Raw genomic sequence first — 14,921 nt, 5'->3', positions numbered from 1 at the left:
TAGTGCTTTGTACCCAACTTTTCCCTCTTAGATTGTATTTTACATATTTCCCTTAGATTGTATTTTACATGTTTACATATTTCCCTGTTACTCAGTTTCAAACTATTAAATAGTAACAGTAGTTTTTCATATGAATGTACCATGATTTATTTAACCAATTACTTTTGGGCATTGAGGTGTTCTTTGCTTTGCCTTTTTTTTTTCTTTTCTGGTTATTAGGTCAATGTATTTTTATATTTTATTAATAAACTGTATTTCTTTCATAAATTGCCTTTGTCTTTTCCCATTCTCCTTGTAGGTTGATATTAATCAATTATTTAATCCCATTTATCACCGATTTTGAACAGTCCTCTTTGTTTTTCCTAAAGCCATATAATTCATTGAACAGATATTGATATTGAAATGAAATTCTGACAGACATAAATGGACACAGTGGTCATTTGTTTTATGAATATCTCCTTATTTGTTTCAAACAAACAACCAAAAATGTTCTTCAATAGCCTTTTAGAAGCCCACAGGGTTATTAAACTATAAAAAACTTACTTTGTTGGAATCCATTTTTTTTTTTTAAAGCTTTTATTTATTCGTTTGAGAGAGAGCCTGAGCCAAGTAGCAAAAGGAGAGGGAGAAGGGAGAAGCAGGCTCCCCACTGAGCAGAGAGCCTGAGGCCTGGCTTGATCCCAGGACTCTGAGATCATGATCTGAGCTGAAGGCAGAGGCTTTAACTCACTGAGCCACCCAGGCACTCCTCTTAGAAAACTTTTTTGATGGATAATTTTCTTGCAGAAAAACTGCCTTCTTGGAGATGTTTGTTATAGTGCCCCTCCCCCACCTCGAGTGGGTGGTGCTGGAGTGGGGGCGGGGTGTGTGCACACTCATCTGAGCTCCAAGTAGGGATGAATCTGTGAATTTTTAAATGCTTCATACTTTAAAAGAACTCTTGTGTTTTCTCCCGTTTGAACTTCTTTGTAATGGATTATCCCATTATCTCTCTTCATTTTATATACTACTTTATAAATACCTTTCTTTTTTTTAAAGATTTTATTTATTTGACAGAGAGAAATCACAAGTAGATGGAGAGGCAGGCAGAGAGAGAGAGAGAGAGGGAAGCAGGCTCCCTGCTGAGCAGAGAGCCCCAATGCAGGGCTCAATCCCAGGACCTGGGATCAGGACCCTGGGATCATGACCTGAGCTGAAGGCAGAGGCTTTAACTCCCTGAGCCACCCAGGCGCCCCTACTTTATAAATACCTTTTTAATGGACTCTGTTATCCAGGGCTGCTTGTCTGTTTTTTTCCCCCCAATGAGCAGATATTCATTACTTTCAAAACACAAAGAAGCTATTTTTAAAACCTGTTTTATGGCACTTGCCACCTTATTTTGTTTCCTTTCCTTCCTTTTATTTATTTATTTTAAAGATTTTATTTATTTATTTGACAGAGAGCGATCATAAGTAGGCAGAGGGGCAGGCAGAGAGAGAGGAGGAAGCAGGCTCCCTGCTGAGCAGAGAGCCTGCCAAGAGCCTCCATCCCAGGACCTTTACATCATGACCTGAGCCAAGGGCAGTGGCTTAACCCACCGAGCCACCCAGGCACCCCCTTTCCTTCCTTTTAGACTTGAGGATAGGCCCTATGTTGTACTCACCTCTGTATTCTTGGCATAACAGAGGCTTGATAAATTTTCCTCAGCTAAGTTTGCTTTCTTTCACAGGTGAGGCAGTTGAGGCTGCGTGACTTCCATGAAGCTTAGTTGATAGACCTTGTTAGTGAGGACAGAGCCCGGGCCTGAGCCCTGGGTGTCCTGTTTCATACCTGAATTCCTAGTGTCCTCACCATTTTCCCGTCACCTTAGCCTGATTCCATGGGCCTCCGCCCTCCCAGAGGCCCAGAAACCCAGCCGTGCTCACTCGTATCCTATGGCCCTAGCCCCTGGCATGGGGGGCAGCCTATTGTTGAGTCCCCTGCTTCTCCAGACCCCATTCTCTGTGTTGCCGTGGGAGCCATCTTCCTAAAACTCGTAAGACCTGTGCTTTAAACACTTGGCTCTTCTACATCTCCTGCAGGGAAAGTTTGAATTCCTTCCTCAGGTGGCCTGTACGAACTTGCCTGCTCTCCCCGCCCGCCTGCTTGCCTTCTCAGCAGCTGGCTAAGCCGAGCTCCCGGTGCTTCCCTGAATGCCCTGTGCTGCCCCCTGCCTTTGTGCGTGTTGCCCTCTCAGTGTGGAAGGCCCTCAGACCCTTTATGGTTCTCTTGCCTCTCCAGGGACGTCCCAGGCCAGCTTCCTTCCAGCCTTCTTTCCTCACTTCGTCATCTGCCCTTTGCTCTCCTATGTGACTTCTGTGCCCATTCAGAGAGTTCGTGACTAAGCAGTACAAAATTTGGGGCACGTGTCTGTCCACAGTATTTGACTGAAATCTTGAGGGCGGCAGCGATGTCTGCCTGCTTTTTTCCCCACGCTTACAGAGCCCCTGCTTTGCCCCCCGCACTGTGGGGTGATGGGTGCCAGGGCTCTAGAGAGGAGTGAGATGCAGCTCTTGCCCTGAGGGGACATCTGGCTTGGTAGGGGAGAGAGGAGCGTGTCCGTTCTAATTCAGGGGATACTCTACCCACCAGATGTGTAAGTTAGTCACAGATCAGGTGCACAGGGCGTGAGCAGCTGGGAAACAGCCTAGGGCACATCGAGCAAGATCCTGAGCCTGGTGATAAGAACGGAAGTCCCTTTTCCCTCTCTATGTCCTTGGCACCCGCTGTGCTGTTCCCTCATACACACGGTGGGGGTGTCATGTGTGAACTGAAGGGACGAAAGAAGGGTGATGCCATTCAGGAAGAAGCGGGGCACCGCTGAACCCCAAGAAGAGTTGAGCTTGGAAAAGTGAGTCTTTTAGAAGTATTTTGGAAGTGAAAACAAAACCATTTTTCTCCCAAAGTCTGTTCCGTGGGTTACAAAAAAGGTAAGCCTGAACTAATCTTTCATTGGAGGGTTAAACAGCCTCATGTAGAAGTGAACCGACAGAATGCTCTGGTAGGGGTCCTACCAGATACGATCCCATGCTGAAAAATCTCTAAGATGAAACCCAACATCCATTAGTAGGACTTGGTATTTTCACTTTCTAGACAATTCTTGCCCCTTCCTGGGAAGGACTCCCACTGCCTGCCTCCCGCTGCCCCCACGCCACCCTGCCCTTAATGGGGACCAACTTTCCTCTCCCCCTACACCCAGCTGACCAAGGCTGGTCCGAATAGGGGAAGGCAAATGGTCTGTGGTTTTCTGCTGTGTGTGTCTTCCCTTCAGAGGCACCGAGAGCAGTGCTTGAATGATTTATATTTGACCTTTTGGAGGAGCCATAGGGAGGGCTGTGCAGGATGTGGGGCTCTTCAATACGGTTTCTCTGTCTTTTGGGAAAATGTGTGCTATAGCTTCAGGGTGGCTGGGGCTCCCTCCAGCGGGAACTGCATTGCGGTCTCCGTGGAGCGTGTGGCCGGCTCTGCCGGCTCCTCACTGGGCCTTTGTTCTCTAGACTTGGCCTGGCTGTGCCCACATGTTTTGGTTCCTGCATTTGGAAGTAGGGAAATAGGGTGAGGGTCCTAGGGAAGCTGTTTCTCTGCCAGAAGCTCAGAGAGTAGCAAAGACCAGATTTGCCTTTACATCTTTCTCATTAACTTTGTCTTGCACAGATTCTAGTCTTTGACTTGGTCAAAACTTTGGGTTTTAAAGGTGTTAAAACTCGTTACCACATATTTTAATATATGCTTTTAAACATGGATGCCTAAACTCCTGTCTTAGGTAGGAAATGAAAGACCTGTTGGATTATGTTTTATTTTGTAAAAACAGGGTTTTTCCCATTGTCATTTTTTTTGTTGTTGCTGTTGACCGAGTCTGTACAGTTGGCACTGATGGGTTTTCACATTTTTTTCCATTCCTACCATCCTCTGCTATGACTCTTCACCTGAGATATGGATTACTACAGTGTGTTTTCCTAACACGGGTGGTCTCCTCACCCCCAGTCCTAGAAGTAGCCTGCTGCTTCTGTGCAGGCCCTTAGTGGGGCATCAGGGGGCCCCCATAACCTAAGCATACCATCCCTGTCCCCTTTGGTCTCTGTGTCTCCTGTTTGACTCTGGCTCTGAACGGCTTGCCCACCTGCTCCTTCAGACTCCCACACTCGTGTTCCTCGCTCCTGGAACGCTACCTTTCCCTGGATGGAAGCTCTTCTTCCTGCATGAAGCCACAGCAGCCCAGAAATGCAGGAGAAAATAGAATTAACCATTTTTCTTAAGATTTCCAGTTAGGCTTCGGGGGAGGAAGGAGTGAAGTTTTCTACTGAAATCCTGCAATACTTATTCTGCAGTAATTCATTTATATATTTATTACATAGAAAAATTTAGTGACAAAAGGAAATAAGGAACAACTCACCCATCATGTCAACATGATTTGTTTTTATTTTTCTCCATATGACCCCAGTGGGGCACATAAACTAGCACATAGAGCTATATATAGCCTTATGTTATGCACTTTTTTTTCATTTGTTCTATTTTTCAGTTTTATTGTAGGCATTCGAAGGGCTGAGATTATGTCTTCTGGTTCTCTTGTATCCCTTGGTTGCCAGGCAAGGTGCTAGGCGCATAATAGGAACACAATAGCTAATGAACAGTTTTAGGGTTTTGCACATTTTTGTTTTTTCATTTTTTAAATCTGTAGTCCGTGTTTTCCTTTTTATTAGATCCCAGTTGGTTTTGTGTTGCTTTTTTCTTTTTTTGTTTTTCCATTCAACCTTGGGCTTTTTGGGCCCTGAGTATCCTGTTTGTGGGTGTACAAGATCAACCAGAGTGCTTTGTTAGTCTGTAGGTTTCAGGGTTTTCTCCGAGCTTTCATTTTCTCGTAGTACTTCCATTTAGAAGGGGAAGAGTCATTGTGCCTCTGATAGGCGGGATCTGTATCTTACTTCCCTTTGATTCTCCTAGAACTGTGCCTGAAATGTAATATTTGTTCAGTAAGTATTTTTATTACATTGGAGTGCTTGGGTGGCTCAGTTGGTTAAAAAAATTTTTTTTTCTAAATTGAACTAAATGAGCTGCTTCAAATGTGTATTACTTTTATAACTATAAAGTTATAAAAATAGTTTCCTTAAAAATAAAGCTTTCGTTTTGTTTGTTCATCCTCTCTTACAGTAACTATTCTTTTAAGTGGACTTAGTCTACAGGATGTTAACAATCTAGAACTTGGAACTTATGGGTTGGTTGTGTTTTGAGTGGTCATCCCATAGGAGATGTGGTTATCATTTGTCAAGAAATGGATACAGTGAAGTAAAATATTAGTTTGATTCCATGGAGCGGGGGTCCTTAAGACCCTCAGATGGAGTGATTTCTGATGAGGGCTCAGTATATAATCAAGCTCATGGCTGTGAGTTGTTACAGCAAAAGATACAAAGCAAAATGACCAAAGGGAAACAGTACATGGGATGAAGTCCAGGAAGACCCAGGCACAAGTGACCCCAAATTTTCTCCCAGTGGAGTCGCATAGGATATGCTTAATTCTCTGGCCAGTGACGTTTGTTATCAGTTGGGAAGCTTGTTAGGGACCCAGCACCCAGACTTTTGTTGGGGGCTGACCATGCATAGATACACCCTGTCTTGCACGTACCCAAATTCCAGGCCCTCAGGGGGAAAGCAGGTGTTCAAACTAAAACATGCTACTTCTGTAAGCAGGGTGGCCGGCACAGTGAGCCACTCTTATCCTTTCTGAGAGTGCTGGAAACCCTCCCAAGTCCAAGTTCACATCCCCAGCCATGGGCCAGTCTTGTAAGTGGGCCTTTCAAAGGCTAGCAGTAGGCCTTCTCTGATGGCTCTTTTCTGTATAGACCATGTGTTCTTAGATCACTTTCGGATTAGACTTTTTAAAATCAGATTTTATGTTACATATTTTCTGTAGTTTAAAAATAACTTCTTACGAACTTCTTTTTCCACTGTTCTAAAGGGCCCAGAAGCCCAGGACAGCTCATGTTGTTTTCCATTGGTGCATTGGGGTCAGATGACTGGTGCCATATTGGTAACCGAGCTGAGTGTATCAGCTCTTTTCTGCAGAAAATCCCTTATAGAAGACCTTCACTGAGAAGTATGGTGGTGATACACTCAGATAAGCACAGAGAAGTCAGCTCCCCCTTCCCTCTCCCATCAGAAGATGTGTAAGTGTTCACAGGAGAAGAGGGTGAGGCAGGAGCTGTGGGCTTGTGTACGAGGGGCTAGTGAGCCCTGGAACTGGGCAAATCCCATGTGTCTGTGAAATCTTTCAGAGATGAGGACCATGTTCAAAAATGGGTCTGACAGGAAATAATGGAAGCAGCTTCATAAATAACATCTTCTCACCTCTGGTGTGACATAGCTTCTTTCTGCCACCTGCCTTCCCTGGATCTGCCTGCATGTAGGCTGGGGCAGGGGCTGGGCGTCATCCTCATAGACCAAATATTGGCATCCTAGTAAGGCGAGCTGAAGCCACGCCGTAGGCATTAGACACAGATGAATGGGGGATGGTTTGCATTGCTGCATTGAACAGCAACTACTTATGCCTTAATGAACTGCCCATTTGTTCACCCAGTAAGTATAGATTCATCCTTTATGTTGGTTCGTTTTATTTTTTTGGCAAGTTGCCATGCTTGATGCTCAGGTGTACTTTCAGCAGTGAATTAGACTTAAAACTTCCGGAGGAATGAGACACAGGATAGACAAACCTGAGGAGTTCTGAAAGAGGTTTATTGGCAAAGTTGCCGTGGTAGTTCAGAAACGCGGTGGAGATCCGTGTTTTACAGAGTGTGTGGAACAAAAGTCAGGTTCACGTGATGCTTGCGTGCTGGCAGTCACGCACTGAACCTTGCAGCGAGTGTCAGCTACTCCGTCCCAGCTCACATGCGAGTAACTTGGTAGAACGGTGAGCAAAAAAGATACGTGGTTCTTGCCGAGTGGTCATCCAGTGTAGTCCACAGAAAACGAGGTGCAATGGGAAATGATAGTCATTTTTCTTGTTTTTGTTTTTTAAATTTTTGCTCGAATTTCAGGTCATTCTTCAATGTCCCTTATCATTACAGTAAAATTATTTTGAATGCTTGTTTTTCTTCTGCTTTCTTCCCTTCTCTGTAGCCTATATAAAAGGTGGGTGGATCCTTAGGAAAGCCTGGAAGATTTATAATAAATGCTATCTGGACATCAATGCCCTTCAGGAACTGTATCAGAAGAAGCTAACTGAAGAGCCTTTGACTTCTGACGCTGCAAATGATAATCACATTATGGCTGAAGGGGTGTCTGAGGAGTCTCTAAACAGACTGAAAGGTGCTGTTAGCTTTGGATATGGCCTTTTTCACCTTTGCATATCCATGGTGCCCCCCAACCTGCTCAAAATCATCAACCTGCTGGGTTTTCCTGGAGACCGCCTGCAAGGGCTTTCTTCACTGATGTATGCAAGCGAAAGTAAGGACATGAAGGCCCCTTTAGCTACGTGAGTAGCTGTATTGCAATGCTTTGGTAGATAATATAGTGTTGAAAGTAAGTAAACGACAATCAAAGCCTTTAAAGGAAACTGCAGGTAAATAGCTTGGTTGGTTGACATGATGCCATGCCTTATGTCTTTTAATGCAACGCCAAGAACTGCATTTCTGGTGGTTATTTGTAAGCTGACTTTGGAGCGGATGTTAGAGAGCAGGACATTGTTCTTGACTCTCCCGAGTCTTGTGTTATTTTAAACAGGTAAAATGATTGCCTATTTTCAACCTCCAATGATTTGATAAGGCGTTTTTGTGACCTTGATCACAGTCACTGAGATTAATGATCCTGATTTTTGAATTTTTAAGGAGTAAGAATTTCAGTGAGTCTGAAATTTTTATCCTTATGGAGAACCTTGATACTGGGTAATTTTCTTTGATCCTGGTTGGTTCATTAGTCTCTCCTATGTGGCTTGGATATTTTGTGCTGGTCAACTAAATTGAGTCCTGTTGAGTAAACCAAAATGAGATTTATTTACACAGGAATGTGGAGAAGCTGGTATAACTATCCAGAACAAGGATTCACCCATTCCTCCATCAGTTAAAAAGGGTGATTTTTTTTTCCAGTCTGATAAATATCTACCATGTGCTATTTGAGTAATTTTACCAGACACTAAATGTCCATTGACATTATACAACTAATCAGTTTTTTCAAAAAATGTTGATGCCACAGAGAACTTTAGTGAGCTCTGTTTCAACTCCTTTCAGTGTTGAGGAATTTGGATATTCACTCTTAATCAGTTGGTAGCTATAAAAATATTATTAAATTTTTATTTCGAAAATGTGCCTCCCCAAAGTCATTAAATTGCATAAACAGTGGTATTTCATTAATTTGGTTTAACATTTTCATAACATGTGATAATATGCTTTTTTATGTCTTAGTACTGGAAAGAAATGAATTAGTGATGTGAATAAGTCTGATCTCGAGATAAGAAGCAATTTTATAAACAACGCTAGAAGTGTACATTTACAGAAAAATATTTCATGTGTTGGTACAAGATTTTTGTCTGTTCATTAAAGCAGATTCTAATCTATTTTATTTACCGTGTTTATTTAACATGGTATTTTTCTTGAAAGGATGAGTTTGAAGTAAGGGACTTTTAAATAATTGTTTTTTGAATTGAGCATCCTCAAAGGCCAGAGAAAGAGCCTTTTTTCTGGTTCTCTCAATTATTTTAAGCCATTCGAATAGAATTTGTGTTTGTGTTTCCCATATTTAAATTTGGATTCTGAGGCTTACACTCTAACTTTGTGAACACAGGAGAAAACGGCATTTTCTTTTGCAAAAAGTAATGCTTTTATTATGAGGGGACAGTAAATTCATGATAACCAGTTACTGTTTCTGACTGGTGCATTGATGAGTGAATTGGAGAATTCGGAGATTTACGTCAGTCCATACCTTCAAGAGCCATCTGGAAGCCTCGGACAAGCTAAATGCTTTTATCCTATTGTTTTCCTCTCACCTGATGGGAGTGTGCTGATCTATATATACGCTGTGCCAAAGTTTCAGTTTTCCAAATATTGATAAAATTAATACGGGGAAAGATGCTCTGAATTTACTTCTTCAAAGACTGCGCAGTAAGCCTTTGGGAAGGACAGTGTTCTGAAGTTTTTAAAAAGTGGAACCGCTATACGAAAAGTCTTGCTCAGTGTTTCTCTCCCTCTTCTTTAGATTGGCTCTGCTCTGGTATCATACCGTAGTCCGCCCGTTTTTTGCCTTGGATGGCAGTGATAACAAAGCAGGCCTGGATGAAGCCAAGGAAATTCTTCTCAAAAAAGAAGCTGCTTATCCAAATTCCTCCCTCTTCATGTTTTTCAAGGGACGCATACAACGATTAGAGGTACGGTGCCTTCCTCTTGTTTTTCCATAAAGCCTTCTGTGGAGCGGCTCTGTAACGCTCTCCCGGGGGCTCCTATCAGAACGAGCCTAAATGTCACTGGACCGAGGAACGTTTCGTTCTTGTGCTTTTCGCTGCATTGTTGCTACAAAAGCCTCTTCCAGGAACCCGGGATGTTAGTCAGTAACCTTCTGTTGGGGAGACGTGGGCGGGGCACGGGTGAACGCTCTCGAGGGTAATGAGACGAGATTGGTGTGCTCTCAGCCGAAGACACAGGAGCATAGCACATGTCTTCCGTGAAAAACACAAGATATGATCCTTTTTTTTTTTTTTTGCTGGGGTTACTGATAATCTGTTTCTAAATTTTCGTCTTGGTTAACGACTGATTTATGCACAAGTTATTGGGTGAAATGTCAAGGACACCATCAGCTTCGAAACAGTAGTAGCTTTTGTTGCCTTTTCATAGGCTTCCTTTGGGCCGGTCCTCTGCCAGGCACTTTATTCGTGATCTCCCATTTAATCCCCAGAGCAAACCTAGGACACAGATACAAAATGTTATCTGCATTTCATAGAAAAAGTGATCCAGGGTCGCCTGGGTGGCTCAATGGGTTAAAGCCTCTGCTTTCAGCTCAGGTCATGGTTTTGGGATCCTGTGATTGAGCCCCACATTGAGCTCTCTGCTCAGTAGGGACCCTACTTCTCCCCACCCCCCCAACCCCCTCCTGCCTCTCTGCCTACTTGTGATCTCTGTCAAATAAATAAAATCTTTAAAAAAAGAAAGAAAGAAAAGAAAAGAAAAAGAGATTGAGGAGGGTTTCAAGGAACTTCCCAGGCTCATGCAGTGAATGAGGCCAGGCTGTCTCCTTCTAGAAGCAGAACATCCCTGGTCTTTGGAAGGTCTCTGCTTCTCCTTTATATCTCTTTTTTCTTTTTTTCTCTCTCTGTGTGTGTGTGTGTGTGTGTGTGTGTGTGTGTGTGTTTGCTGGGGCATGAGGATTTGAAGACAAAAGTATTTATACGAAAAAAAAATCATACCATGGAAGCAGGTGGTCATTATGCCAGGTGCACCAGCAGCTTGGAGGGAATCATAGCAAGGTTTCCATGACCTCAGTCGCCCAGTTAACTGGGTGCCCTGTAGCACAGTTGATTCTAGAAATCAGGCCCCAGGAACCGCCATGGGTGCATCTGAAGATTTTTGCCCAGGAAAGCTTTTGCAAGCACAGGGATGATTTGTTCACTAATTTATTATTGTTGTTGTTGTGGGCAACAGAATGTATATTATTTCGCGAATAATTCCTTTCTCTCATGAAGTGCCTCCTTAAAACCGAGGATTTCTCACCTTTACATGTGGAAATTGTATTTTAGAGACTCTACTGGTGATTTATAATTGAAACATAGTACAAAAAGCTCACCAGGATCTGAATTATTTACACTTATGTCTGAACTGGTTTTTTCCTCATTATCTTGAAATGGTTTTTCTTTGGAGTCAGGCTTGTGAGCCTTCCATTCTGTGTCTCCCATTTTCCCCCTTAGTCTTAGAAACATAGTTCCGATCAGCTTCCTGTGCAGCCCGGTCTCTCAGGGTTATGGTCTTCCACAAAGGGAAGGAAGTTTAGTTTACTAAAGTTTCTCTGCTCCCTTGGGTTTGTGCAGGACAGAATTGCACTGTCTAAAAGCATTTTAAGCTGACTAAGCCTTCTCACTTCAGTGACCATTTTTTCATGGAAGTTGAATTATAGGGTCAGTGTTTTCTTAAATGTCCTTTTCTTTTTAAAGATTTATTTATTTTGAGAGAGAGAGAATGAGAATGAGTGGGGGAGGGGCAGAGGAAAAGAGAGAATCTTAAGCAGATTTCCCGCTGAGCATGGAGCCTGATGTGGGGCTCGAACTCATGACCCTGAGATCATGACCTGAGTGGAAACCAAGAGTTGGCCACTTAACCAATTCAGTCACCATTAAATGCCCCATTAAATGTCCATTTCTTAAAGGGCAGGCATTATATATTTTGAATAACTCTGAACATGAAGAGACTAGGTTCAGTGTTGAACAGATTTGCCACCCGGGGTGAGAGCCAGAATTTATAATTGTGTGCAGCTTAGCAATAAGGCACCTTAGCACTGGGCATTATTTAGAATTCTCTGGTTACTCCCCCAGATCAATGAATGCCCTAACTTGCATTTCAAAGCTGTTTGATAGAAATGTAAAAGTAAGCCAGCCATTTTAGTACAGTTTTTATTTTAAAACAAAAGAGCTTCACTTTTAGCTAACCTGATGACCCCCCCCCCCCAATCTCAAACACTTAATTAAGGTTGGTCTTAGTCTGTGCCACGGTTCATTCCTATGAGTAGTTATTCACGGCTGCTGGGATGCTCCTAGAGAAGAGGAAGCCACAGCCATCAGACCCTTCTAGAGGCAGTTTGGAGAGGTGTGTAGCTGACATGACACAGTTCTTGGCAGGCATTCGGGGCTCTTCCAGTGGGGGAAGAGTGTGATCTGAGTGTGGGTGGTGGATGTTAGGACTACTTCACCGTGAAGCAGCTTGCTTGCTGAACCGATGCTTGATTTTCCAAAAAAAAAAAAAAGAACTAAAAGATCTGTTTCTGTTGCTGATGAGTGATCTGTAGCCTCAGGGCCAAAGGAAAGTGCCGGTTGTTTCTGTTTGGTCCTTCCCAAAGGCCCAGAAGAGGAAAGGATTTGGGGATAGCTTGGAATATTACTGGTATCACCCTCACAGTGCCCAGAAATCAGCATTTCATTTATCTTCCCTGGTGACCCAGAGGAAGCTGTCAGAGGTGGGGGTGGGGTGGGGAAGCCTTTGTAGGGGAGGGACAGCCCAGAGGGGTTTTATCGCTTCCGGAAGGCCTGTAAAGCCCCAGACCTGGATGCTGAAAAACATGGGCTCTCCTGACACATCTGCTTGCAGAGAATTTTTTTTTTTCTTTTTTAATTTTATTTTCTTTTTTAATTTTCGGTAAGCATTTAGGCTAGAGATAGGTCCCCCGAGATCTTTTTATCAACAAACACTGACAGAACATGTCTGCAGGCCTTAACTTTGGCAGATGCTTCATGGGACACACAGTTTGTTCAGTGAGTCAATCCACAAAATAATTTGAACAGCTGCTTTTGTATAAGCTTGCTGTCACACAGGGTGACGAGCTCAGTCCGTGCTGGTTAGTTTCCATTTTCTGCACACATTATTTTCAAATCCTGTGCATTTGCCTGCTCTTTTTAATTTCATGAACCACTGTTTACGTGTACCCAGGACAATTTGGAGTGCCTCTGTGGGGCAGGGGGGGGTGGTCTTCGACACAGCCACCCCATCCTGACCCTTGATAACTCCTTGCTGTCGTGGTTTCATGATTTCCTGCTGTTATGGCCTAACTTGACCTAGCCGTGGAGGTCGACACCTTTGGTGGTTCGTGGGGTGTGTCAGAATGGGGTGCTCTTTGGGGCTGCAGAAGCGGGAAGCTCAGCCAGACCGGAGAAGGAATCTTCTCTCTGCCGCCTTTGCTCCTCCCCACGGCATGGCTGTGTGCTCCCCCCTCCAGCCTTCTCCCTGCTCCTGTGTTCTCACTACTGTCCAGTCTCTGCTGACTTCTCTGTGTGACTTGTCATTGCTGCTGGGAGGCACAGATGGGTTCCTGTGGTACTTAGCTTGGGCCAAGCAGAGCCTAGTGTGTGATGGGTATTACTCTTACTGAGTGCCTAAGCCTAGGAAGTAGGTTTGCTGAATTTTTTTCTTTTCTCCTTTTTAAGAGGAACAAAAATTGTTTTGCTGTGGAAAGCCATCAGTAAAACTGGGCCCATAGTTGGCAAAGTCAGGGCATGTATGGAGAAGGGCTACAGGTACCAAATGGCACCTGTATTTGCTTTTCCCTGAAGTTGGTCCTGGATGTCGTATAGTAATCTCAATTTTAAAATGTGAATTTATAGCTCTAGTTTCAAATTTTTGTACTTTTCAGTAAACCTATGGTAATGATAAGTCCACTATGCTACAAGTAATGAATGAGTGTTTTTCTTGGTTATTTATTTATTTGTACAAGATTTTATTTGTTTATTTGACAGAGATCACAAGTAGGCAGAGAGGCAGGCAGAGAGAGAGAGAGGAGGAAGCAGGCTCCCTGCTGTGTAGAGAGCCTGATGTGGGGCTCCATCCCAGGACCCTGGGATCATGACCTGCGCCGAAGGCAGGCTTTAACTCACTGAGCCACCCAGGCGCCCCTTTCTTGGTTATTTAAAAAGTATTGAGACAAGTCTACATTTTAGTTTATTTTTAATAAATTTTATTTTTTTTTAGTCCCCCTTTTTCCCTTAAACAATAGATTTGCACAACTTCCCTCTGCTTCAGTTTTAACCATCTATTTAGTATGTAAAATATATATATATTTATGTATTTGATTTTACAGGTATACATTTTCATATATACACTATATCATGACTAGTAATGAAGCTAATTTTTAATATCTGAATGAATGAAAGTGATAAACATTCTAACAACGGAGGTTGTTATTTGAGCATTTTGAGAATTCTCATTTTGAAACTGTCTTCTAAGCTGGAACTCCTACTATTTGACCCTGAATGCTAGCATTTTAAAACGTTGGGCTTGGATTTGGGGAACAGCAGTCAGGGTTTTGCACAAGACTGGCTCCCAGTGTATATTTCTTGGTTGAATAGATGAGTCTGTCTATCTGTGAGAAATCCACTGATCAGTGGGACTGATGTCATATCTTTGTGAAGAAAAAGTTGGTTATCAAGCACCTACGCCTGTTCCTGGACCAGTCCTGAAGGAGATGCAAAACTGTCTTCACAATTGAATTAACAAATTGTCTTCCTAAGGAAGGTACAGAACCAGATAGTTAAATGCTGACGTGTTGGCTGGACAGATCTGACTCTGAAGAAGTGAATTGAATAAATGAGGTAAAAAGTGATTGGATTGAGATGAAGTCTCTCTTTATGGCGATGAGCGCCCAAATGAGCGGATGTGAGCCCCAGTACCCACCCTCCTCCTCTCCCTCAACCATTCAGCTGCGAGGCCCTTGACTGTGACTGTCTCTCAGACCTTTACAGTCACAGTACTGCTTTGTGAGGACAGAAGGAAGTTTGTGCAAGGCCTCATAGAGGCCATGCTGAAGAAGTTATGATGAGCTCTACCTTTCGTGTTTGTGTGTGTGTGTGTCTGTCCTGATCATCTCCCCTATCTTATTTGAAGCTGCTTTGTTTGTTCTGAGAAATGCAGCCTTGTCACTACAGTCTGCTCCCCTGTTTTGTACTTGTCCTCCTTCCCTTCCTTCTGAGAAGGCCCGTGATAGGATGTGGCTTCTTTCCCAGAACAGAGCCCTTCAGGGCTCTTTGATGGTTGACCTTCCCTCTACCGTATCCACATCAACCTGCCGTCCCCTGTCCTAAGAGGGTCGGGGTTCCTCTGCGTCAGCAGGCTACGAAGTTCTATGGGAAAGGCTCGCACACATCCGCGCCAGCGTGCGTCCTGTCTGTGGACCTTCCTCCTGCCCGTTATTTCAGGTGACTTCAGCTGAGTCCCCTTTTAAAAAAATGGACT

General features: G+C 43.5%; 1 protein-coding gene across 2 annotated transcripts in view; it reads left to right on the top strand.

Moving 5' to 3' along the window:
• TTC39C (tetratricopeptide repeat domain 39C) overlaps positions 1 to 14,921 on the top strand; it is a 104,122-nt gene that overhangs the window by 52,071 nt on the left and 37,130 nt on the right. For both annotated transcript variants that reach the window (XM_059140430.1, XM_059140431.1), the window contains exons 5-6: positions 7,129 to 7,483; positions 9,199 to 9,367. In XM_059140430.1, the coding sequence (XP_058996413.1) occupies positions 7,129 to 7,483; positions 9,199 to 9,367 (524 nt within the window). The remainder of the gene's footprint in view (positions 1 to 7,128; positions 7,484 to 9,198; positions 9,368 to 14,921) is intronic.

Source organism: Mustela lutreola, chromosome 11 (assembly GCF_030435805.1).
Source record: "Mustela lutreola isolate mMusLut2 chromosome 11, mMusLut2.pri, whole genome shotgun sequence".
Classification (NCBI taxonomy): Eukaryota; Metazoa; Chordata; class Mammalia; order Carnivora; family Mustelidae; genus Mustela; species Mustela lutreola.
This window is presented reverse-complemented; position numbering and strand designations above follow the sequence as displayed.